At 33.3% G+C, this 24,992-nt stretch overlaps 1 protein-coding gene across 1 annotated transcript in view; it reads right to left on the minus strand.

The window, feature by feature from the left end:
• Nucleotides 1-3,298: 3,298 nt before the first annotated feature.
• The window catches only part of mspo (M-spondin), a 32,432-nt gene continuing 10,738 nt past the window's right edge, over nt 3,299-24,992 (minus strand). The window contains exons 2-5 of the mRNA XM_090391172.1: nt 20,561-20,775; nt 10,827-11,219; nt 5,908-6,076; nt 3,299-4,318 (exon numbers count right to left, since the gene is read on the minus strand). Of these exons, the coding sequence (XP_090247298.1) occupies nt 4,113-4,318; nt 5,908-6,076; nt 10,827-11,219; nt 20,561-20,775 (983 nt within the window). The 3' untranslated portion in view covers nt 3,299-4,112. The remainder of the gene's footprint in view (nt 4,319-5,907; nt 6,077-10,826; nt 11,220-20,560; nt 20,776-24,992) is intronic.

Genomic DNA, 24,992 nt, shown 5'->3' on the forward strand with positions numbered 1-24,992 from the left:
AAAAATTACGATATTAACCAATGTATCCAGAACATTGGAACTTCATGGAAGGAAGTATCGAAACAATGTATGCGAGGAATTTGGAAGAAGTTACTACCACAGGAGACACTCGAAGACTACGATGAGCATTGTATGTTAGAACAAACTGGCGAAGAAATCGTTGAAATTGCAAGAAAATTGGATTTAGAAATCAATATTACTGATATAGAAGAATTAGTTGATCATGAAGAAGGTGAACTGACTAATCAAGACTTGATTTTCAAAACGAAAGAGTTGTAGAAGAAGAAAGGAATAATGAGGAAGATGAAGAAGAGAAATCGTTAAAAAATTTACTGTAAAAGGATTAGGTGAAGTATTTTCTTAACTAAATCAAGAACTTCAGCTACTCGAAAATATGGATCAAGACACTGATCGCTTCGCCAAAATCGAAAAGCAAATTCGAGAAGCAGTCAGATGTTATCGCGAAATATATGAAGAAAAAAAGAAAAATACCCATTAACCAATTTTCTGATTAAAATAGCCACTCCTGTTCGCGAGAAATAAGCATATCATCCAAATAAATGACAGTTACTCACCTGTTTAATTAAAGACACTATTAATAAGTTTTTTTGTTTATGTGAACTAATATTTAAAGGAATATCAAATTAAAGCAAGTGCACCATTTTTGATATGTGTTTATGTATTTTTTTCTTAAAATTTTCTTTCTTAATTTTGTATTTAGGTATTTGTATGTGCTAATAAATAATTTATAAATGTTTATGTAAGTATACATTTTTCACCGTTTTTTAAGTTATATAGAAACCTAATTTATGAAAATATAACAGAAATCAAAGAAATCAAGAATTAACAAAAGTCCTCGACTTACGACGGAGAGGTTGGAACGTAACCCCGTCGTAAGTCGAGAACTATCTGTATATTGAGGAGATAGGTGCTTGTAAATAGGATCTTTGTTTCTTATTTTCTTATTATTATTATTGCTAAAACATTTGGTAGAGTTTGCTTCTTTATTGCATTTTTATTTCGTATAGTTGTACTTAATAAACTTGTATTATATTAAGTTAAAATATAATATACGAGTAAACATCCATCTCTTCAGCAGAATTCAAACCTTCAATCCACTGAGTATATTCTCTTCTTAATAAATCAATCATTTCGACAGTGACGTCTGGTCAGAATTTCTTCGATGTAAAAATTAATAGAATTTATTAAGTTATTTTGCTTTCTTCACCAAATGGTTTCTTCTTCCGTTTGGTGACCTTTGGTTATCACAGTCTACAATAACAGATGACTAAACGCACTTCTATCAAAGGAAAATATCACATTAATGGCTCTTACTGAAAACCAGTTTGTAATAAAGAAATTGAGAATACAAAGTAGCCTGTGAAAGGATACTTTGTATTCTAATTGATATTCTAGAAATTTGTCCACTTCTCTAAGGGTTAAATGATTACTTGTGATTGCAGGAATGAAGTAGAACTTTATTCCTGGAAATGACGGGATTATCTCAAACAAAAGTTATCTTTCTGCTGTTGGATTTATAGCAAAAAGTTATTCTTTCTGCTATAAATCCAAAGTTTTTCTGTCGCAAGGAAAAACGTTGGATTTATAATAACACGCGGTGACAGTCTCGATGCTTGTTGATTTGTTGAGTCTGGATGATGAAGTCTACAATATAACTAAAGAAAGACTGTTTAAAATAATGAAAGTGAATTTCTGCATTCACATAAAGGAACTTTAATAAATTATTGTTCCTTTAAATATCATCAAAACGAGATAAACATTTACCGAATAATTATTTAGCGAATCCGATCTCAAACCAATAGGCTGAGGGTTCAAATCTCATCGAGCGCATGGATGTTTGTGATTATCTTTAGGTAGGAGATGAATTTCATCGCCTGGTGTGAGATTCCGCCCACCTTATGGGAGGCTTGATGTTACTTGAAAAAAAAAAAAAAGTTCCATGTTGATCTTTAGAGCAGGGTTTCCGTATTATGTAAGAAATATAAAAAATTACATGAACTTGGACAATATTCTAAGCAACTCATGATATTAATGTACTATAAGTTCACACCCCTTCTTAGGTGGGGTTCACATAATTTTTTTAAAATTAAAGTTATTTCTTACTAAATGAAATACCCATTCTTTGAACAGTGTGAATTTACAATAACATGGACCAATTAATAAAGCTATTTCGTTCACGTTATAGCTAAATTATTATAAGGTTTTGCTTATATCAAAGTCTCTTCATAAACTATATTAAGTGTTTCTCACTCCAAGGTGCATATGTGAAGATCTGTGCCGCTCCTCACTCTGGAACGGGTTACGTATTGATGCCCAAGTTATGAATAGCAGGATTTCGAATTTGCGCCTGCAATCAAGAATGTTTGAATCACCTGATCAATTCTAGAATAGGGAGGAGAGAAAAGTTTGTCTTTACTCACACAAATGCTCCCACACCGTCCAACATTAATGCGTCCTAACTCATTCTATTATTTTTTATTATAAAAAAAAGTAGTAAGAAATACAATAGTTTAAAACATCGATGTTATGTAAAAGGTTAGATTTTTGGTAATTTTACTCTTCAACAATTTTAAGCATTGCTATAATATTTAAATATTACTAATGATTTCTATTCTTTGACTTTTTATGATTAAATAAGCCTTTTTTTTTGCTTGATCCTTCATGAACTAAGTAAATTATCTTTATATACACACAAAAAAGTAGTCCAATTGTGCGGTCAATATTTCTTTTTGGCAAATGAAATAGCATCTGCGAATACACGATCTGGAGAATAAACGTACATGATGCACACGCCCTCTACACAGCATTATATTATACCTAGTCAATTTGTCTAGAAATCAAAATTTGCGATGAACTATCAGCATGCATGAAACTAAAATGTTGAAATGAAGTATGATTATTTAGGGGGAAAAAAACTTTTTGCAGTTAGAAATGCCAAATATTCCCAAACGTTTTTGATACAGATATTAAATTCATCTAACTACGAAAGTTAAAATGAATAACTTGAACGTCAGAATTTTAGAAGAAAATAATGGATGCGGTCCGTTTGGATCGCTTTGAATGGTAGGGAAATCCACCTGCGGCCTATTTTCAGAGTAACCTTGATTTCTGGTTGATACTAAAGAAGGAAGCCACATTTTCGATTTAGTCTTAGAAATAACAAAAATGTAATGAAAGTTAAAGTAATGATCTCAAGCCTACATAATTTGTTCACATCACTGCTGCAGACAATTTTTACCGATTTGAGTCAAAATTCGTGTGTTAGTTAATGCGGAAAGGCATTCTTAAAATATATGAACGACAATAATAGTACTTTTAAGCAAATTCATAAGACTTTGTTTAATAAATAGAAAATAGCATTATTTAAAATGTACATAGATGGTACAGGATTATCCAAAGAACTGCACACAAGCGGACTCTTTGTGATCCGCTAGTATGATTTATAATTTATACAAAATATAAAACGGATTATATCAAATTTTGATTAAATATCTATTTTACACCTGCATCAGCGAGAAAATCAATCACTAACAATATCAGTCTCAACTTTCAAATCATGATTTATGTCTTTCTCTCATTTTCAGAGCGTTTCGTTAATGACATCAAATAAATAAAGACTTATACACGTACTTAGTTTTTGACAAATATAAATAAATAGTATCCTTCTCAGTTATAGCCAACAGTCATCTGAACAAATTTTCTATAATACAATTTACATATCGGTTTTGTGTGTACAAGAATCCAATCTTTAATAGATGGACTCCCTTATAAGTATTCGATAACTAATGCCGTCCTTGATACATTTTTAGCAGGATATTAAAATAAAAAAGGGGTCTAAATTTTACCTCGTGAAGTATTGCGCAGTCCGTCTAGAAATAGATATTCTATTCTATAGACATAAGTCAATTCCTGTACAAAAACTTCACTAAATGATTTGAAACACGTGAACACAAATTTTAAAATTTTATGGCAGTAGATCAAGTGGTCGGTGCTTCACAACTTGTTGAGCCAATTGGAGATGTTTTGCCCCCAGTCTAGAAGCTCTCTCACTTTTTTTTCCCCCTTTCACATGAGCACGTGCCACACGAGGATTACCAGGAAAAATAGTTGTTCGTGCTATTTCGGCACGCGCGCGCGCTTCCACACCATCGCACTTCTTGTAGAGGGGGACAAGGTTTGCCTCCACGGCCAGCGTGCTTGAGAATCTTCCGCGACCTAGTTGTCTCTCCAAAGCCGCACGATTTGCTGCAGGTACTCCATTCTGCCCATTCACCAACTCTACAAGGACGAGGTCCTCCTGAAGAGAAAGAAATATACACATGTAAAAGAAAACATTTTTACTTTTCAAGGAAGAATTTCCACTAAAATCTTAAACATGAATTATCTAAAAGAGTTTTCATCCTCTAGTAAACTTCAGTACCTTATAAGTACACGGTAGGAGAATTTGCTTAGAATACGATCATATTGCATTATGTTGCTTCAATAGCTCGTTGTCAGTTAATCAATAACATGTTTGCGTAAGTTTTATGTAAAAATAGGTTGCTTGGCTATAGTAACCAAGGGTATAAGGACGGTGTTAACTTCGTGTTTTTCTAGCCAGTTTTCTTGCCTTTCGATGATACTAGATAATTCACTTTCAGTAAACTCTTCTTATAAAGGCTCCGTCCAAGGTCATTCTAATGAAAGGGCAATCATTACCGAGGAGCTCTTAAAAATGGTCAAACCAATGTATTAATGCAAATAGAATTCGGTAACGATGAAATGAGATGGACAAGACTTTTCGAGTGGAAAATAGATATCTTGTTTATTAAAAAAAAATAAAAATAAAAACAACCAGTGAAAGTGACGAATGGGTTTCTCTTTCACAACAACTATTCAAGATGAAGTGTTTAATTATTCTTATAGCTGAACAGTTAAAGAGGAACTCTACTTGTAACAGCGGAATAATACGAGTGCTCGTGATACTATCTCCACTGCTAGTAAGGGATAATCACTATCTAATATGCATGATTTAGTAAAAAAAAATTACAAAAGATCAAACCATTTAGGAAATATTTTAAAAAAGACTGGAAAATTAACAGCTACCGAAGAAACCCTTCTCGACAATACTCCCTCTCCTTGTTCAGCCACTCACTTCAGAAAATTTAAGATTCTTCTTTCCGAGTAACTATATGATAGCCTCATTCAGCATTGGGAAATAGTATAACATTATGTTTCGCTAGCATTCGCTTAAGAGCGTCATTCCAATACACCAATCATTATGTTGATGTGCAGCATATTCTCTAATTAGGAAATAAACAGAATGCACATGAACTACGCTGCATATGACTTGCAGCACTTCCGTATAGGGTACTACTGAATTTCTGAAGGTATTTCACTCAAAGGCGAGTCTCATAATAAGTAGATGACGGAATCGAACCTAGGTTTTTTGCTACTGACTGCAAATTAGTTTCTCCCCTCTCAGAATGTCAGATTTTTGTTTTTACTTTATTTTTAGTCCATACAGCATGCAAATTAGTCAGAGAATACACGTAATTCACAAATATCCTTTCCTCACAGCCTTTAGTATTGGCATATCAAACTAGCAAGAAAGAAAAGGAAATAAAAATAGAAAATACTGAAAATTTCCTTCAACCAAATGGATAAGGAATTCTTAATTGATATATTTAAAGTGTCGTAAGTATTTTTACTGAACTTTTTTCTCCCCACCTAAATATTTAAGGTTTCTTAGATGAGCCTTCAGAGCAAGCGATATATTAAGATATTAGTGCATTATCTCTAAGTGATAATAAAGATTAAATTTCTCAGTGATATTTGTTTGGCTAATAGTAATGATAAACCACAAATCAAACTTTGACTTTATTTCAAGTAATACAAATTGCTTACTTGTGTTCATTTGTCTTTGTAATCGCTTTTTCATTTTGCTAATGTTCTTCTTGTCTATTTTTGAATGCAGTACATTTGACATCGAGCTCTCAACCTTGTGCTGCCCTCTTACGGTAACATGAGACACTGTTTCTTCAGTTCGAATAATTCCTTGTAGTCTACTAGTGATCTGAGGGAAAAAAGTTATAAAATAAGAAAATAAAAAATTGCTATTAATCTATAAGCATTTCCTTTTAATTAAGAAATACAATTTTGTTTACATATGCAAATTTTATTCGGGATGATCATTGTTTAAAATATCGTTTGCTTTGTGATAATATCTTTATAACTATCCTAAAAAAAAGTCTCTCCGCTCTAAAACAAAAAATAAATATAAAAAATGAATTTGATTAATCAGTGATCGCTCTATTACTAATGCCCCGTCTTATTAGGATACTATCTATATATAAATATACACCTTTTTATTTAGAATGTGATATGATAAATCACCAAATAAATAAAAATTCAGTTTATATAAGATCCTCTTGTCAGCCAAATCGCACCATAAGAGTCGTTCATAGAACAATATGCTGTTAATCGCATTGGCACTTATCATAATTCATGAAATATAAAGTGAAAAATTTATACAATTGCCATTATTTCTTAGAATTTCCACCAAAATTTCGTTTCACCGACATTAACTCTTGAAATCTTACACTCTCATGAAGTAGTTTTTCTTTCATAGGTATACATTTTGCATGCATAAACATCTGTTAGAATAAATAAATAAATAAAATAGTTTCATTTTATTGGAGTTCATATTCAGCTATTTTAATTCTCATTCGGTTCGGCTTCTTATAGATAATATCCAGACTTTTGCCACTTCCTACACGATTTGTATTTTATTTTTCTACAGAAAGAAATGTTCTCTGCATGATCAAAACGCCTACAAATGTTCACGTTTTCATTTTTTTTTTTAGATTTATTTAAAGGGAAATGAATGTCAGTTTCGGTTGAAGCAGTTTAACAATATATGATTCTATACAGTTTCTCGTGTGTTGCTTATTTTTGTCACGTAATTGGTGATAAAAATAAGCAACACAAGGCAAAAATGCTTTATTTATGAGATATTTGTTATGTATGGGAGCATTATTATCAGAGACTCGTGAATGTACTTCTTGAAAACGGTATTCCTACTATTAGAGATGAAGAAAAACAAGAAGAAATGCAGCCAGGGAAGAAAACCGGAAAGACTACTGCACCATTCATAGAATTACGTTACTGGTTAAACAGCATGGAAATTGAAAACAAAGATACGAAATTCCTATCAAGTGAGACTTCCAAGATTGTTTTAGAAACACGAAGCAAAGCAACAAACTAGTTCAGGACACGAAAGGTGAAAGGATACAAGAATATTAAAGAGAAATTTTGATGGGTTGACCGCAGACATTGGAACGAAAACTATTCAACTGTTATTAATTTAAGAGAGATTTTCCATACGGTGTACGTCTATTTGTTGCATTTTTTCGACAATATGTAAATACACACTTATATTTGTCCCTGTGTATACATAGGATAGATTTTTTGAAAATTCGGTATTAGAATCATTAGGGTAATTTCATTTTCGATTTAAATGGCAAATTCTACTCTCCACAGCATATAAAATCATACAAAAAGATTAGAAATATATCACAAATTCTAAGAGACGGTTTTTGAAAGAACACGTGCAGTGGTTGATATAATGAATGATGTCGTCTACAGTAATCTATTGCGTTGTTGTCCACTAAAATGTTGACCACATTAATCCAGTTTCATAAAAACTGCAGTAGTTTATAACGAGGCTGGTTGTAGGTGGTTAGATTAATAGGCCATGAGATGTCAATGCGTTATGTCGGTCAGCTGTGGGTTTCCTGTCCGCACCTGTCAAGGCCATGGCCTTAACACTAAAGTCTAAACGCTGCGAATCGTTTATATGAGGACACCAAGAACAGAATCAGAGCGAGACACGGAACAGTTTTTTTTTTCCTCCTATGATTCTCTCGGATCACTATTATGCTGGTTAATTTTAATATGTAAAGAGCTTGTTGCACTACATCAGAAGAACAGGATATCAGTTTACGGAACTGGATGAGAATGGAATAGGAAAGAAACTTTGGAATGGATGGAGGTTGTAATTTTTAGGAAACGTTTTCAATAAGGATCATATGAAATGAGGGAAGAGGAAGAAAGTTAATTCTATGAGCTTTATAGTTCGTTATAGCGTCAGGTTTTGAAGAGAGAGAGATGTATACAGCAAAAGTTCTGGGTGAGAGGGATGAGTCAGTAAAGGCGAGTGGGAGATTTCTGATTAATCCATGTGGCATCTCTTCTTTCTCTTAATGTGTTTGGTTCAGTGGTCTGTCACCAACAAGCAACTTGGTTTCCTAGAACCCTAATTATTTCGGTGATACGACGACCTATGTGCGTAGCCTGTTATGTCTATCGAGTGTGTTTGTGTTATTCTCTGCTTGGTTTGTTTGTTTGTTTTACACGATGAAAAACTCGCGTCTAGGTTCATGTAACCGGCTAATTCACCTACAGTTGAAAAAAAAAAAAAAACACTCTTATAAATGTTTTAAGGGAATGTGGGATTTGAACCTAGATCTTTCCAAGTAGACAAAAAAAAATCTTCCTAAATTTAATGTTGTTGGACCTAAGATTGAGAATTCTTAAGTCATGATTGACTACTTGCATTAAAACAGGAACTTTCGCTAAACGAGTGTTTTAAAAATATTATGTATATGTATATATATATATATATATATATATATATATATATATATATTTTTTTTTTTTTTTTAATTTTTTTTTAAAATAGATTTAATGACTTAAAAACCGAGATTACTTATAAAGATTTAATAAGATTAATACAACTAGTTTCGCTTATAATAGCCTTCATCAGGTATTCTTAAAGGAAGAGAATAGTAATAAACATTGAAGTGTCTAAAAACTTGAAAATACAGGTAAAAAATCGCCATGTTGATACATAAAAAACGTTGTATACAACGTTTTTTTATGTATCAATTATGTCGCAAAAAAAATTATGTATCAAAAATCGCTTGATACATAATTGATACATAAAAAAACGTTTCTTTATGTATCAATTATGTGTGGCGATTTTTTACCTGTATTTTCAAGTTTTTGGATACTTCAATGTTTATTACTATTCTCTTCCTTTAAGAATACCTGATGAAGGCTATTATAAGCCGAAACTAGTTGTATTAATCTTATTAAATATTTATAAGTAATCTCGGTTTTTAAGTCATTAAATATATATATATATATATATATATAATATTTTTAGAGTTGGTGTCAGTTTAAAAAAAATAACAACGAATGATTGAAGATAAAGAGAAAAACCAGATGTTTATAAATAATACGGATTAGGGTTATCACCATAAAAAGAATGCGATATTGTCTCAAATATCAAAATGCCATTGCAGAAATTATTTTGAGAAATCTCACAATAAAATAATTTTAGTTAGAAATGCAACAAGAATTGTTTTAACAGAGTAAAGTGTGTCCCATACTGTTCACTCTCCGATGGCCAACAGATTGACGTTTAACGAGCCTCTGCAATCATTTTCACATTTTCTTTGTTTATTCTATAAAACCTACAGCCACGAAACCTTCAAACTTAATAGGTAGGTATGTATGCATATATATATCAGTCAGGCTACTACAGTTGTAAGCTACTACAGAAGCGCATCGTGTAAGGCTTTAATCAGTGAAATGTTCGGTATAGATAGGACGAAAAGAGAACATTATCTACAGATATGCTCATTATTTGCGAAATTTGAACGTATAGAGTCAAATTTGCTGAATATAGAGTCAATATGAATCTATATTCAGCATCTAATAATTAATATATCATTAATTATTAGATGCTGCTTTTTGTTATTTCTAAGTTTGAATTGTTTGACTTTCTCTAATCGCCTTCATGGCACCTGTCCAAGGTGGTTGGCAATAAGCAAGAGGTTTGTTATAGCAAGTGAAACGGAAAAGAAACAATGTAGTGAGTCATCGTTATGTATTGCAACTGGATCGGAGCAAGTGACATTCCTCTATCTGTTTACTTCCTAGCGTTTTTCCTGAAGGTCATTTCACTCTGAAGAACAATTGGTCCCGTTTCCTTCCATGCCTTTCCGGTCTAATCATGAGCTTATTGAAATATGATAATGCCTAACTACTCATTCAGTTGTGACTAGAATAAATATTTTAATAAATTATATTCACCTTCCCTGATCACACAATCTTGCCGATGTAGTTACACCCAGAAAACAAAGCAGTTCCCAACATCACAACTGTGGTATAATATGTGTGTCTTTCCAATAATCACCAAATACGCATTAATCTTCCATAGAAACCTTGTTAATCTGTTTATGTTATCTTAATGCATTCCTGGAGACCGCAGGCAACACTGCAGTTGACTATCATCTTCGTAGCGGATCCCTCAGTAACACATCTAAGCCATGTTCGGGCTTAGGCTATAGACTGTAAACGATTTATTGTTAATCTTGTATCATTTCGAATTACTTTGCCAAATTTTTTCACTAAAAATAGTTCGACTGAAATCAAAATCTGCACGAGTCAATATATTTTATTCGAAAATACCAAATCCTCATCAAAATTTGCACAGTCCGACTGGGATTATTATATGCATAACGGTGGATAAACAAAACTGATAGATTCATGCTTATATTGTGATACGTCCCTAATAATAATAATAAACAGAATGATATTTGATTTACACTCAGCTTCGATGCTATTTTGCGTTTATGACAATTTTAAAGGCTTCCGATTGCATAAAACCATTAATCGTTTAATTATCACATCAGTTAATACGAATATCACATACTTTTTAACTATGACAAACAACGTTAAAGAAAATAAGCAATTACCTTTGGTTTAAAACTGAAGTCTCCTGTACTCCTTTGCATCGCTGTTAATACATTCCTGCTGTCCCCATACTCGACGGTGTAGAGTTTGCTTAAGTCATATTCCTTCACCTTGACAAGTTTCAAATAGGCTATTCTTGGCAGACTCTTGAGATGTGGATAGTAAAATGAATTGGCTGGGTGATTAGGATTTTGAGATGTAATGCGGGATATTTTGGCACGTGGTATAGTATCCCAATTGGGAGAAGTGAAAGTGAAGCCGTTATCAGTACCTGCGTCTATAGGATCCAGATCTATCGTGACGCCATCTAGCCACTTCTTTCCCACACAAAGGTCGAAACTATCTATTCCGATGAACCAGTCGGGACTTGGTACAATTCGAGACATTAGAGACACCTGAAAAAAATAATAATAATGAGAAAATAACATCATGAATCGACAACCGTGAAGACAACGTAAAGAGTTTACTTCATTAAGATTGACTGCCATTCTTTTGTGTAAAGTGAACTCTTTTTTTTTTTTTTTTTTGTCTGTACTGATGAATAGAGTTGTCTTTAGGCAGAGATTATTTCGTACTTAAAATTGAAAGAATCATCCCTAGGGCTATTCGTATCATTATGAATAGAGTTAATGGTTGGTATTCTGAATAAAAGCTTTCTACATCCAATGCAATTTTATGGTTGACACATAGGATCTTGATTTTTTTTTCTGTTAACTGCGCGATTTCTTCTTGTAAAGCATTTGTGATCATGTGAACATAATCACAAATGCATTACATTTGCGATACAAATGTTCACATCATCACAATACATAAAGATACTGCTGCTTACAAATTTTATTACATAACTACTTGCAGACAATCAACATAAGTGTCAACTGTCGGCAAGTAGTTGTTTAACAAAATGTTTATTGATGAATATGATCATTTTTCTGGACACTACTGGCTGAATTTCACACATCAAATATTGTTTCTTTGCCAGTGGATTAGCCTTAGATGTATTGCGGAGGTTACTTAACGTGGATTAGTTAAATAGCGACGTAACGTCTACTACCCCTGTGACCTTCTAGTGACAGCATACATTTTAGGGATTGCGTCTAAAGGAAAACAAAGATTTGATGGACAAGAATGCGATGGCTTACTTTTGTTTTTATACCACACATGAACTCCATGTGGTTGTGCATCACTTAAGGACTGTAATTTGTCATGGATTTCAATTGGTGCGGCCTAAGCGGTCATCAATTTTTTTTTTTTTCCCGTGTATGTCCAAACGGAAGATGTTTTATCACAGCTGTGTCATTAACGTCTGAAATGCTGGTTGATGGGGGAGAGAAAAAAAAGTCATTTTTTTTATCATCCATCTAAACGGTTTTGGTTCAGTTAAGACTCGTAGCGACCACTTCAGAAAAAATCCGACCGGAACGCACATCAGTTGCTGTTACAGCACATTCAGCATATTAACTTCCTTTTTTTTTACATTTTTGCAGCTGCATTTTTTTCTACAAAATACTCTAGCTAGGCATAACTAAAGATCATAGTCGTATTTCCAGAAAATGAAATTAGCAAAAATTTGATAGAATTTTTAACGCTTTTTCAAAAAAAAGTTTCTCGTATACATCGAACTTTGACTCGGCAATCAAATGCCGCCTCTTTTCTACAGTCAGAACAACAGCTAATGTCCTTTAGTCGGAAGGATCCGAGTTCGACTTCTGGCATAGTACGAGAGAAATCTTTATGGCAGACAATCTGAATCCGTTCTCCAACCAACGGGTTGTGGATTCGAACCCCACCATGGACATGGATGTTCGCAGTGTTTAGGTGGGAGGTGAGGTGAATTTCATCTCCTGGTGGACCACTGCTCCTGTTATTGGTATCCCGAAGTGGCTTGAAATTTTTCATATTTACTATCTAAAAATACATGAAAAAATCCTTAGCTCACACACGCTACGAATATACAGTACTACGGGTTTACAAATAAACCGCTTGTGAGTGGGAGCCACATAAAAAAAAAGAAAAAAAGAGGGTTTTAGTGGTAGTAAACTACTCGAAAAATAAGTATCTATCAGCAAACATTATACGACGTGAATACTTTAGTTTCAGTTTCATGCTAGTTAATTTAAAAAATCTTCATCTTTTAAATTAACCTATTTATAAAAATAAAACTCCATTACTTACCAAGTAGGTTAACGTTTGTTGTAAGAAATGTAAGAAATAAAAGCATAATAGGCTTTTTTGCCACAAGTTGTTGATATTGCGCTACTTAAAAGACGCGATCACTAAAAAAAAATCATACCCCCCCCCCTATTCTTTACCATAATTGTTCCTTTCTGAAGAAAACCAAAAGTATGAAACACTGCTCAGGTCAGTAAAAATCCTTGGGAAAAAAAAAGTAGTAATAACAGTCAAAGATTCGCTTCTTGAGAATCGTGTCTTTTAAAGTAATTACAGGAGTAATTAAAATAAAGCGATCCACCCTTTTCACCTCTATATGACATTGACTAGCCCCCTTTACTTGAATAGCCCTTATAAAAGTTGCCCACGTCCTAGACTGAATTCTTAGATTGGTCTTTCCAACCGAAAAATAAACGTCTCGACATTCCCATAAATATTCTAGGGAGGCGAGTTTCCAAGTGGAGAGAGGAAATGAATTTATTTTGTTAATAGAGTATGAGAGTAAGGTAAAATAAGTATAAGAATGTGTTAAATAACAGGAAATGTTTTTTTTATATATCAAACTATGTTTCACTCGTCTATTTTTAATAATACAAACTATGAGCTCAATCTATGAATCTCCACAGGAGCAATAACTAATAACACTACTTTCATTAATAAATAAATTAATATAATTGTATGGAAACAAGATATTAAAAGAACATTCAATTTTTATTTATTTATTGCGAATCTTGTGGTACATAAGAGAGTTATGAATTTATTAAGCTATATATATATATATAAAAGAGTGCGTTATAATCATTTTCCACTAAAGTAGAACAACCTCTTCCTCCCTAAATGGTAGCTTTCTTTTTTTTTTTTTGTTCCAATTTGTACGCAAAGCAAAACACTGCAACGAAAATATGGAATGAAACATATGGAGTCTGGCACGTGCTTTGCTACTTTTTCTCACAGTCGCTGTTTTTCACAGAGCATCGAGACAAAAATGCCATTCGGTATGTTTCTTGTTCTCCGCTCATATTCTGCAGCTGTCATAAACTCATTAGGAACCGAGACGTCAACTGCTACGGTTGAGGTCAGATGGTCTTTTAGAGTTTTTTCCTCAATTCCAAATTAATCCATCTTCTTGACTTCAAGGCGCAATATGTCTTTAGATATCACTCGCTACCTCCTCGGCTGTACTCCTACATTCACGGAGCACGTGTATCAAAGCCAACAACAATCCCCTTGTTTTTCAGTGCATAGGCTAGCAGTGTGGTGTTACAGATTCCGAAGTGCCTCAGCCGAATAGTCGAAACCCCCTGTCACCTTGTAGTTGACATCTCCCCAGTCATCCTATGACCCGACACTGAACGAATGGGAGTGGCATGTTCTACATTTACACCTTTATAGGTCAAGCTATTAGAAACTCTCATTGCAATCGTCTCTCCCAACCTAACACCCAAAGGGGTCAAGAACTGTGGGGGTTAAGTAGAAAGGCCCTTGTGATGAAGGCCAACTAAAGAAAGTCCATTGTCAGATAATAAATTATCTAACTGACGGTTTACTAGTAGAAATAAAAATAGAAAGATTGGAAGGAAGATGAGAGCAAAGAATAAAATGGGAAAGAGAAATGAATAGATGCATAAGTGGAAAAGCAAAGAATGCGCATTGATTTGTAATCAGAAGTCAGATTTATCAGGAAAAGTATGCTGAGTAGAAATGGCAACCTTCATGCTGCTCGGAGATGACATAGGCTGCAGAAAGATAATTGCTGCACAAACACTACTCTACATTTTTAAATTAGTCATGCTTACTCCAGTTTTAACAAATCTTTTCGTAATTTTCACGCTATTTATCTACTGTCTTTTCTTTTAATAAAATAATTAATATGGCATCGTTTATTTTGTAACGCATTCGTGCCTATATTCTGAAGATTCTTGGTCAGTTATAACCAGTCCCACTCAAGTAATCGGAGTTTGCTGCAATCGATTATGTTGAAAAAAGTTAATACTTTTAAAGTTCTCGACAGGTTTTAATCCTGCAACAGCACTAATTCTCATAGGTCGACATACTCAAAACAGTTTAATTTAGATTTGCTGGTTTTAATTTTTTAAGAGTTCTTAGTAACCAATAATAAAGTTTTTTTTCTTTGATAGTAACAGTCACATCAAAGAAAGCAATTTTCAATTTGTTTAATTTGCTCAGTCACGTCAATTTTTCTCTATCGAACGTTTCTCTGAATGAAAATCATCTGAAAGAAGCGTTTGGACGAAATTAAAGACCCCCCCCCATTGGTAAAACATATAATTACAAATGATCGCACAGTACCATGGGATACATTAGTAACATTCATAGTAAACTTAAATGACTATTTCGCCTCCGGACTACCTACTCTATTGAACCATAGATATTGTAGTAAAACAGGTTTTTAAGTTATTTTTCGTTCGCATTTTTAACTAAATCGTTTAATATTCAATAATGTCTATTAAAAACGGGGATGACGGCACCTTTGATTATAATTATTACCTTTGATTCTAGAAAGCTCATATTATCAAATAGTTCATTTTCTCACCCGGATTTCCTCATTTATTATCGTTCTAGTTAACCGAATTGATGAATTATGCATGACGAAATTAATATTTGATTAATTTCCAAATTTAATAACCTGAGGGTGTTAGGAGTTTTATTCACTAAATTATTTATAATAGAGCGAATAAAATATCTAGTTTAACCAAATCTTAATAGAAAATGATAAAAAAAAGGGGGGAAAATTAGCTGTAAAATACAAGTTTGTGGGAACCCCTCTCGTCCTTAAATTTTTTCTGACTCCGCAGATTACGTTGAGTAGCCGCTAAGATGAACACTAAAGATGGACAAATCCAGTTGTCCATAGTTAGTGTTCATATAGTGTAACTAGACACATGCGTTCTTGTTTTAACTTCCGCTAAGACCCAATTTTCTTAAGATTGCTACTTTATTTGAAATTATATTAAGCAGCTTGTGTATAATTTCAACATGACGAGATTCATATAACACATTTCTCTTCTTATTTTCTTTGAAATACAAATTAAATGCATTCTATCTGTTTACTGCTTTCCTTATACACAGATGTGACATCATGTTACTACGTAATGACAATATCTCATTTTAGAAAGCAAGTAGGACAAATAACTCAACTCCCTCTTGATAACCCTTCTCATAAATCAGGAGATTATCAGCGATTGCAACTGGCTTACATCATGTATAAGTAATGAATTGGTGTCTAAATTATCAGAGCACCCTAAGCACTTAACGTTCCCTCATTTCATTAGATGTTTTGGACTGTGTCAAGGTTCGTCGTAATTGTCACAAATAAATAGGACATCTTGTGCTGCCATTTGTCAACAAAATTCTTAAATATTAAATAAAAAAAAGCGTTAACGTATGCGTGTTCTGAATAATAAAATGGTATCCTAAAACAGGTTAATACGATCCTAGTTTTTCTTTAAAAAATTGTGCTAAAAGACCGGAGGAGCCTTGGAAAGAGTAATTGTGATTTAACAACACATTCTGGAATTAGACTCCTAAATATGCATTTAAAGACTGGATGAAGAAAAAATTCTCTCTCTGTGTGTGTGTAAGAGATGACTGGAATTACAGTCATCTCTTACTAATTAGTTATTTTGAGGAATAAAAATCGATTCCATCTCAATACGAGACAAGCGAATTCTTCCTGAATTGAAAAACCTTTATACAAGGGACTACACGAAAGTAATGTTTTTTTTTCCCTCATCGTTCCATCATTCTTTATACACTTTTTCTGAGTGAAAATCTGTATAACAACCCCGTAAAAATCTTACTCTGACGTCGTCGGAGCTATTCACGAATAAGTTGTTTCAGCTGCTCATCCGCAAAACGGCATCCCCGAAGTACATTCTTCAGAGGCCCGAAAAAGATCAGTCCAGCGAAATGAGGTAATCGCATCTCTATGGAGAAGGAGGACTGTATTTACATTTCTGGTGGGCAGAACTTTATGGATGCATTGTTTCAGTTTCGTTTTGATCTGATCGTGGGTGCCTCTCTCCAAGAAGTGCCCAAGCAAGACTCTATCTTTGCCCTAGAAAACTGCTACCATGTCTGTCCACGTTAGGCGGCTGTCTTGATAACTGTGTGCGCGTGTCTTGTCACTGTGGTGGAACTAGAGACAGCTATTATTACTGTCCACTCAGTGACGTGCAAAAGGCACTACTTTTGTACCGTACCTCGTAAAAGGTTCCTCAGATCCTAGGCGGGATTTCAATGCTGACTTGCACCGCTTGTAAGGCAAGGAGAGAGAGAGAGAGAGAGAGAGAGATGAGAATATTATATTATCTATCGCTAGCAACTACTGTATAACTTTCTGTATAGCATATTTAGAATGTGCTTAACTGGAGAATTGGAGGGTTGGACCTAGTGTGACCCCATAAGCAGATTTCATAATGCACACACGTTAATGACTGATTGGCTAGTTAAGAATGAGTCAGGCAACTAAGGCAATGAGATGAATGTACTCTAAGTTTTGTGTTTCTATAGAACAATTTATCTGTTTATCATAGTAAAAACTGAAGAACCCTGCCATTCCATCTATGTCATAAGAAATGGCAGGGTTTCCCAGAAGGGGAGGGAAAAACTCTGTCATTTCCCTGTGAGGCCAGATAATTAATTTTGGTAGCAAACCTTCTAAATGTTTCTTGCAGCCCAGACGTAATTTGAATCCCGAATTCGAATTCAGGTCTTTCTAACCGAAAGAAAGATACATGATGAAAATAAATAGACTTTTAGACAAAAGCGTAATTTGCTCAGTCGGTTGGGAAAAAATTGTATGAGAGGATGGCAACCAATGTAAATTATTATAGTAAAAGATAAAATGTTATCCGATGTACACAATTTGATATTTCAAGTTTGAAGACTGTCCAAAAGCATTTAACACATTAATATGATCCTTAAACAAAATAAGTGATAATTTTTTTAAAGCCAAACTGTTTCCAATTGAAGCTCTTCGAAAATTTCTCCATTTACTTGCAATAGTAATCAGTAAAGAATTTCAAATGATTCGTTGTGGTATCTAAAACAAACAAACCAAAAATAGCGGAAAGTTGTATATTGCAATAAATAATACACGTTCTCTCATAATGATGGCGGCGCCAGATCATGGCGAATTCATAAATGTCGAATTTAGTAATTTATTAAACCATTTTCATGAACACCTACACGAAAGAGTAATTTATGAAGATCTCATGTGGAGAGAGATGATGATCTGAGGGTGTTGCCCTATGCTGCGAATATATTACGGTAAGCACTTCAAATTATATGACATCTCAAAATGTGCCTACGCCTGTTTTCTTACTGATACTATATATTGGTTTAATTTATCTTACACGTGATGGATTCTTCAAGAATGACGTCGTTCTGGGGTGGTTTTATTTTGGTCCCGCTAGTACGATTAGGACTGCCACCAGTATCTATAAAAATGCAAGAGGATCTGTGAGATTGGTTTTGACTTTGACATTAAGAAGTTTATTCTCTCCCCGCAGAGTATTACACATTTATAATGAAATCCGGCCGTCTCTTTCTAAAAGCATTATATGGCCCAGCATGAGGGTGGGGGGGTTCTGATAATTTTCGTAGTTTTGAGATGGTTTGTTATCCGAAATACAAATATCGCTGCTTGGAGAATTCTTATGTGAGACAACTTCCCAAGGAATTACGTCTCTATTCAACGAATCCAAGGGACTGCGATCGAAATATTCACATATTAAATAAACTTTTTACACTTTTAGTGCAAACCGTTTTCACATAATCTTTATTGTTATAACGGGAAAATGACATAAATGAATCCTACTGAACTTTTCAATTTAACGTAACATATCATACATAGTTCCGTACACTTGATAAACAATTTTACTTTAAATCACTTCGATTTGAGAGCATACTGTAAGAAGGGAGAGGAGGAAAATGTGCAACACTTTGGATTTGCTTGGATGCGATTTGACCTAAAATAATTTCGGTCTTTTCATATTTAGAGTTTTCACCGCTTCGAATAATTATGTGATTATATTATAACGTCCAAAACTCTTGATCCATTTTTGACAAATAACATTGTTATATGCATATTTTTTTAAATATTTTCCTATTCATAGATGAATAAACTATGCAAATAAAATAATCACTTTGTTTTCCTACCAGCGTAACCATTAATTATCCTTCATCATGGATTTTATTGCCCAGTGTTGCTCCATCTCGTTCCATTTTTACCTTGGCTTCTACTTCCAACAGTAGTTTCGTTTTTTGTTTGTTTGTTTTTTTTATGGTGTTTGAGTTGTCCATTTTCTCTATGTTTTCGAGCAATTTATTTTTCGTATTTCTGTATTTATAAATTATATCTATTCCTGAGTCGATTTTAAGTTAGTCATATTTCCTCTGTTTTTTGTCCAGCTGTGAACTGCTGGACAAAAAACAGAAGAAAAATGAAGAACTTAAAACTTATTTTCCTCAACTTCTTATTCTTTTTTCTTTTGCAGAATCTTCTTCTTCTTTATGTTCCATAGTAAACGGTTTTGTCAGAACATTACACACTTATTTTTGCATGCTTTTTTTTAAAAACTCAGTTACGTTGTAAATAATATTTATTTCCTGTTACCTTAAAGAAGTGTGAAATTTTGGTATCAGTATTAGTCAGCTTCTCTTATTCATAATATAGATAATTTTTTTGATTTTTGGTGACACATTGGTGTCAATAATTTGTCACGAATGTGACAAATTATTCTCACAATTGATGTGTTCTAATCATGCACACGCCAAACCTTCCATATGTTTCCCACTAGAGAGTTTCAGAATGAGGAGCTTTCTACAAGTAATAGTCATTTGGATAGTTCTATCATGGGAGATTTAACAACAGAAAAATTCTCATGCAAAACAAAATAAAACAAAAAAGTAATTTTTGAAACTTTGTGACATATTTAAGTTTTTACAAACTTTTGGTTGCACATTCAGCATCCTAAATACCCTAGGTTGCTCTTCCGAAAACTCCAGCCTCAGACAATTGTCATAGAGGAATGAAAACTTCAGAGAACTGTTTGCTTTACAAGTGCCATATATATTCACATTCTTATTCCATAAAAACAGTACGAAGTACAGTAGTTAAAGAATTAGCAACACGTGAAGGTGCAGTTTTGTTTGCATTAAAGAAGATTATATGAAATAATCGGAGATTAATACATGATGATAACGTTTTGTCGTTTGTTTTTGTTTCATTTCAAGCGGAAAAACAAAATAAAAGTGGGAGATAAATTATGTGGCAAATAAATGTACATACGAACCTAATCCGTTTACCTTGTAACATCATGAAGATGAATGTTACATCATGAAGATAATATGCATCAGTAGTTCATGCAAAGCAAGTGAGAGACGTAAGCTAAATTTAAAAAGAAGGCGGCTCTTATAATAAGGAAAGCTGTCATAGTTATTGAAGAAACAATAATTACTAAACAAAATACGCATAAAAACAAAACGAAATTCTTACTTATCAAAAGATGATTTTCTCTAAAAGGATCAGGAGAATTTTTACCTTAGAGTGGTTTCCATCGACGAAAAATGTTGATGTACTTTGACCAATTGCGTGGTAAACCGAAGGAGCATAGAACTCGTCAAATATTCCATTCTTACCTCCCTGGCTTTCTTCGTTCAACAGGTCTGTTTTACCCTGTTCTGCAAACTGCTTTAGGGCATCGGATGCAGTACTGCCAACTTGCCATAACCTGTACGTCGTGTTGTGAGTGCGCCCTGAGGAAAAAGAAAAGTAAACTGTAAGGATGGTTGTTATAATATTAATACGATCAATAAAAATCAATAAGAACGATAAAAAAAGTATTAATTGAATGACTCCCAAAGTATTATTGTTATAAGAATGGGATTTCAAATTATTCGAAAGAGACTTCAGACTTCGATATATGCATTTAAACCTGCTCGACAACGTTTGTGAAGAACGAAAGAATTCGAAAAATGCTTCAGGCATTTTGATATTCATGAACTGATCTTTATAAGGCCGTGTGAGTTATGGTTAATGACCTCAGCCAGAGGTCATCACGCTAGCATTTTATATAAATCTAACAAAAAGTGTAAGGAATATTGTTAACTTTCGATCTCTCTCTCTCTCTCTCTCTTTCCCTTTCATAATTTGAAATTTATTAACACTGAAGAAGTAGTAAAAATGAAAATACATTACATTAGAATAGATGCAACAAGTATTTATATAAATACAAGTGATAATGATAGATAGTAAAAAGTGATACTACATATGTTATAAAAAAATATCCTATAATTATTTTCCAAGTGGTAATTTACAGATTGATAGTTAAAGCAAAGACTTGGGAATTAAAAACAGAATATAGAAATAGATTAGAAGGAATGTACAGTGTGTGTGTAACCAAGAGCCGTAGCTATAGTGGTTACTAATAAAAATACAAAGCACGCGATACAGTCACTAAAAAATTAAATGACTATCTATGAGGGCCCACGTATACATACAGAATATAATTGAGACATAGTATAAAACATTTAGAGTAATTTTTATAATATGCGTTTAAAATAAGCCAACATTATTTAGTTTCATGATGTAGTCTCTCAATCTTTTTCTAAAAGTGAATCCTGATGTTACAGACTTTCGTTAGGCAGTTTATTATAGCTGCTTGTTGCTAAGGTATTCAAAGGAATTATGAAAAAATTCTTTGTTTGTCTTGATTACTACTAGCAAGTTCCGGCCACATCGTAAACCATAGTATAGATTATATATAGAAAAATTTACAATGTTATTTTTTACATAGAGTATACAATTATATAGATAAAGTTTCTGTAAAGGCAAAATGTTAGGAATAGCAAACAGGTTAGTAGTTGAATAGGAGAAGAAATTAGTAATGGGTGTAGCTCTGATTATTCTATTTTGTATTCGAATCAAAGGAAGCAGATTGTTGTAATAATCTCTCCATCTTAAAAATGCTGAATTGACAAATTTTTTAGCATAAAATATTGCGCTAATTGCGAGCCTCAACTTGTTTGTTAAAAGGTTGCTGTCAATATGGAGACCCAAATACTTTACTGATTTTGTTTTTGTCTAAACTAGAGTTACGATTTTGAATATACAGTAATTCGTTTCATACCATTTTACAGTTATATTGTGATTTTGCTTATCTGTTCATTTTAAGTTCGGTATTGCCAAACACTTAGTTTAGACATATCATTGTTAATCCTGGTTTCTAAATCCTCAAGGGTCGTTTCAGTATACGAGTATATTAATGCCGTGTCATCAGCAAACGATATCATTTTGTCCAAAAGTATTAAGTCGGGATCTCAACCAGTACTGATTAAGCGCATTAAAGGATGTGGGATTTAGGTAGTTATTTAGTCTTGTTTTTTTATTTTTTTTTATTTTTATTGTTTAAGGTTTTAGTAACCAAGAAATATATATATATTGAATAAAGAGTATATAATCTTCCTTACTGGTTTGGTGTACCACAGATAAGGTCACATAAACATTTAAGGGTCTGTTACGGTTCAGTGTTTTGCAGGAACATGGAAGTTATTTATAGGATATAATGTAGAGCACGTGTCTAGACTAATGCGAGCTGCTAAATGAGTGATTAAGAATACTGAAGTCAGCCAACTCCCGACAAACCTGTTTGGTTTTTTGTACTAAACGCGTCGTGGGCGCGGTTGTTGCATCAGCCTCTTTCAAAGTGGCAGACAGCATGGCGCTGGTTACACTGTGTGTGTTGTAAGGCAGTCTACATTTATGAAGACGATACCGTAATGGTGCCTCCAGATCAAGCCAATTCTGAAGGGGGGGGGGGGAGTCTTTATAGTGTGCCAGAATTCATCCATGTGTGCAATGCGACTTTTAGTTTCCGCTTCTGTCAATGACATAATTTTGCGTTCTTCAGTAGTTGACAATTTCAGTATCGATACAAATGGTAATTATTAAAACTTCAGAAATTATAAACTTGACTTTGCTTTTAAATTTATGATAATAGTGCGTGGGTTTAATTAATTATTAGATTATTTAATAAGCTGATTGTTTTAATATTTGTTTTTAAAATTTGGCAATTACTGAAATATTTTAAAAAGAAATAGGCTTCTAAAATGCCACGGATTATATGAAGACCGAATTAGAAACGATTATTATAATCTGTTAATCGTTTTTAACCCTACAGAAAACACAAAATCTGTGCAGCTGCACATAAATTGCAACTTCCGCTGCAGGAAGGCATATAAATGCTTGCACTGCCTATTAAAAAAAATACACAAAAATTAATTAAATATATTGTCACCTGGATAACATAAATTGTCTGTCATAAATGAAATGTCCACATCAAAGATATCTCAACAATAGTTCCGTTAGCTTAAACATTCAGTAAGAGAACGATGTCAAAGTAATTAGATATCGAGCATGCAATGATTCTATATGTTATTTATAGACCAATATTAGTAACAACTTGTTCGAGCAGTTTCTATGGAAAATAGATACTTATTTTATTAAAAATTTTAACAGGATTTCTAAATATTCTGAGTTAAAAAAAAAAAGAATAAACAGCATATAAAATCCTCAAATTCCATAACTTTAGAAATATGAAAATTTATTACGCCTTATCTCTTTATCCTTTGATGTTACCGAGTGGCAGAGAGGATGTGATTGAGTTGCACCGAGATAGGCAAATAGGTAATGACTTTTCCCACCAGTACTGATAATGGAGAATTAGGCACCGAATGATATGTTAATAAGTTTAAATCAGATAAAATTTCATCAAATGTGTAATAAACGAAAGAAAAGAAATCGATTTCCTAAGTATCTAAAAAGTTAAATTGCCTCTGAAGGTCTGGGAGTCGTCCGTCTACAAACTATCCGTCAGTGTAAACAAAAGAGGCAACCAACAGGATGCCGAAAAATCCCCGAGGCATTCGGCGGCGAAGGAGCAACTCTTTACGCAATTAATCTGTAAACGAGATAAGGTTGATTAATGTTTATGTGATAGTTTGGATCGTTAATTATAGATAAGGTAATAGATATTAGGTTACCTTAGCTGATAATATGTTTAAGGTTGGATATCTTTCCATTTTAATTTAAATGGAATGATTGTCACACCTCTCAAGTAGATTCGAAGTTCAGATGAAGGGGTTTCTAAGTTTAATAATAATACTGATATTCGAAAGAAGAAAAAAATATTCGCCGTTGACAAATATTAAGAATGAGAAAACATTGCATGTGAGAAAATGGAATTTAGAGTTCCACAGACAAATAGTAGGGTGGATTGCGCAAAAATTTAATGAACAACAAATTGAACATCTTTACAATACAATACTGTGTAATAAATATTCTGGTTCTGAGAAGTAATAAAAAGTGTCGGATGTTTAAGACTCGTGTAAAGTTTTGTAGAAAATATTTCATAAACTTGAGGTTCGAAATAAGGCAAAAAGAGACGAGTAATTTGGGTAAAATGTGTCCGCCCAGTAAAATAAATTGGATCATAATCGTCTGTATGTATATAATGTAAAACTCCGGTCTCAAAGAATAGAATTTTCCTTTTGAATAATTCAGATTTTTTAGTTCCTAAACAGATATCCCCCCCCCACAAAAAAAAAACATGTAGCGAATTTATTTTAAGAATATCAAGCATATATTGCGCCTGTAAGACACTTAAGTATGGGACAGTGGTTAAGGGAGGTCAAGGATCAGGCGGAGAACCCTAGATCTAGGGGGACCAAGAAGTTTGCTTATGGTAGGATATGGATAATAATGAAATAAAATGTTAAAGAACTTTTTAAGAGTTTGCAACCTATTTAAGTTTTTTGTCTAAACCTATACGATCTAGACCTACAAATGCTTCTGTATCGACGGAAAAACTGATAAACCAAAAGTGAGCACCGTCCAACCACAAATCATAACGAACTTCAATATAGATATCGAAAGCCGATCACTGTGCTACAGTGGGAGTATTCAGATCGTGTAA

The sequence above is a fragment of the Typopeltis vanoorti genome, chromosome 4, assembly GCF_054136105.1.
Source record: "Typopeltis vanoorti isolate ZY-2024b chromosome 4, IOZ_Tvanoo_1.0, whole genome shotgun sequence".
Classification (NCBI taxonomy): Eukaryota; Metazoa; Arthropoda; class Arachnida; order Uropygi; family Thelyphonidae; genus Typopeltis; species Typopeltis vanoorti.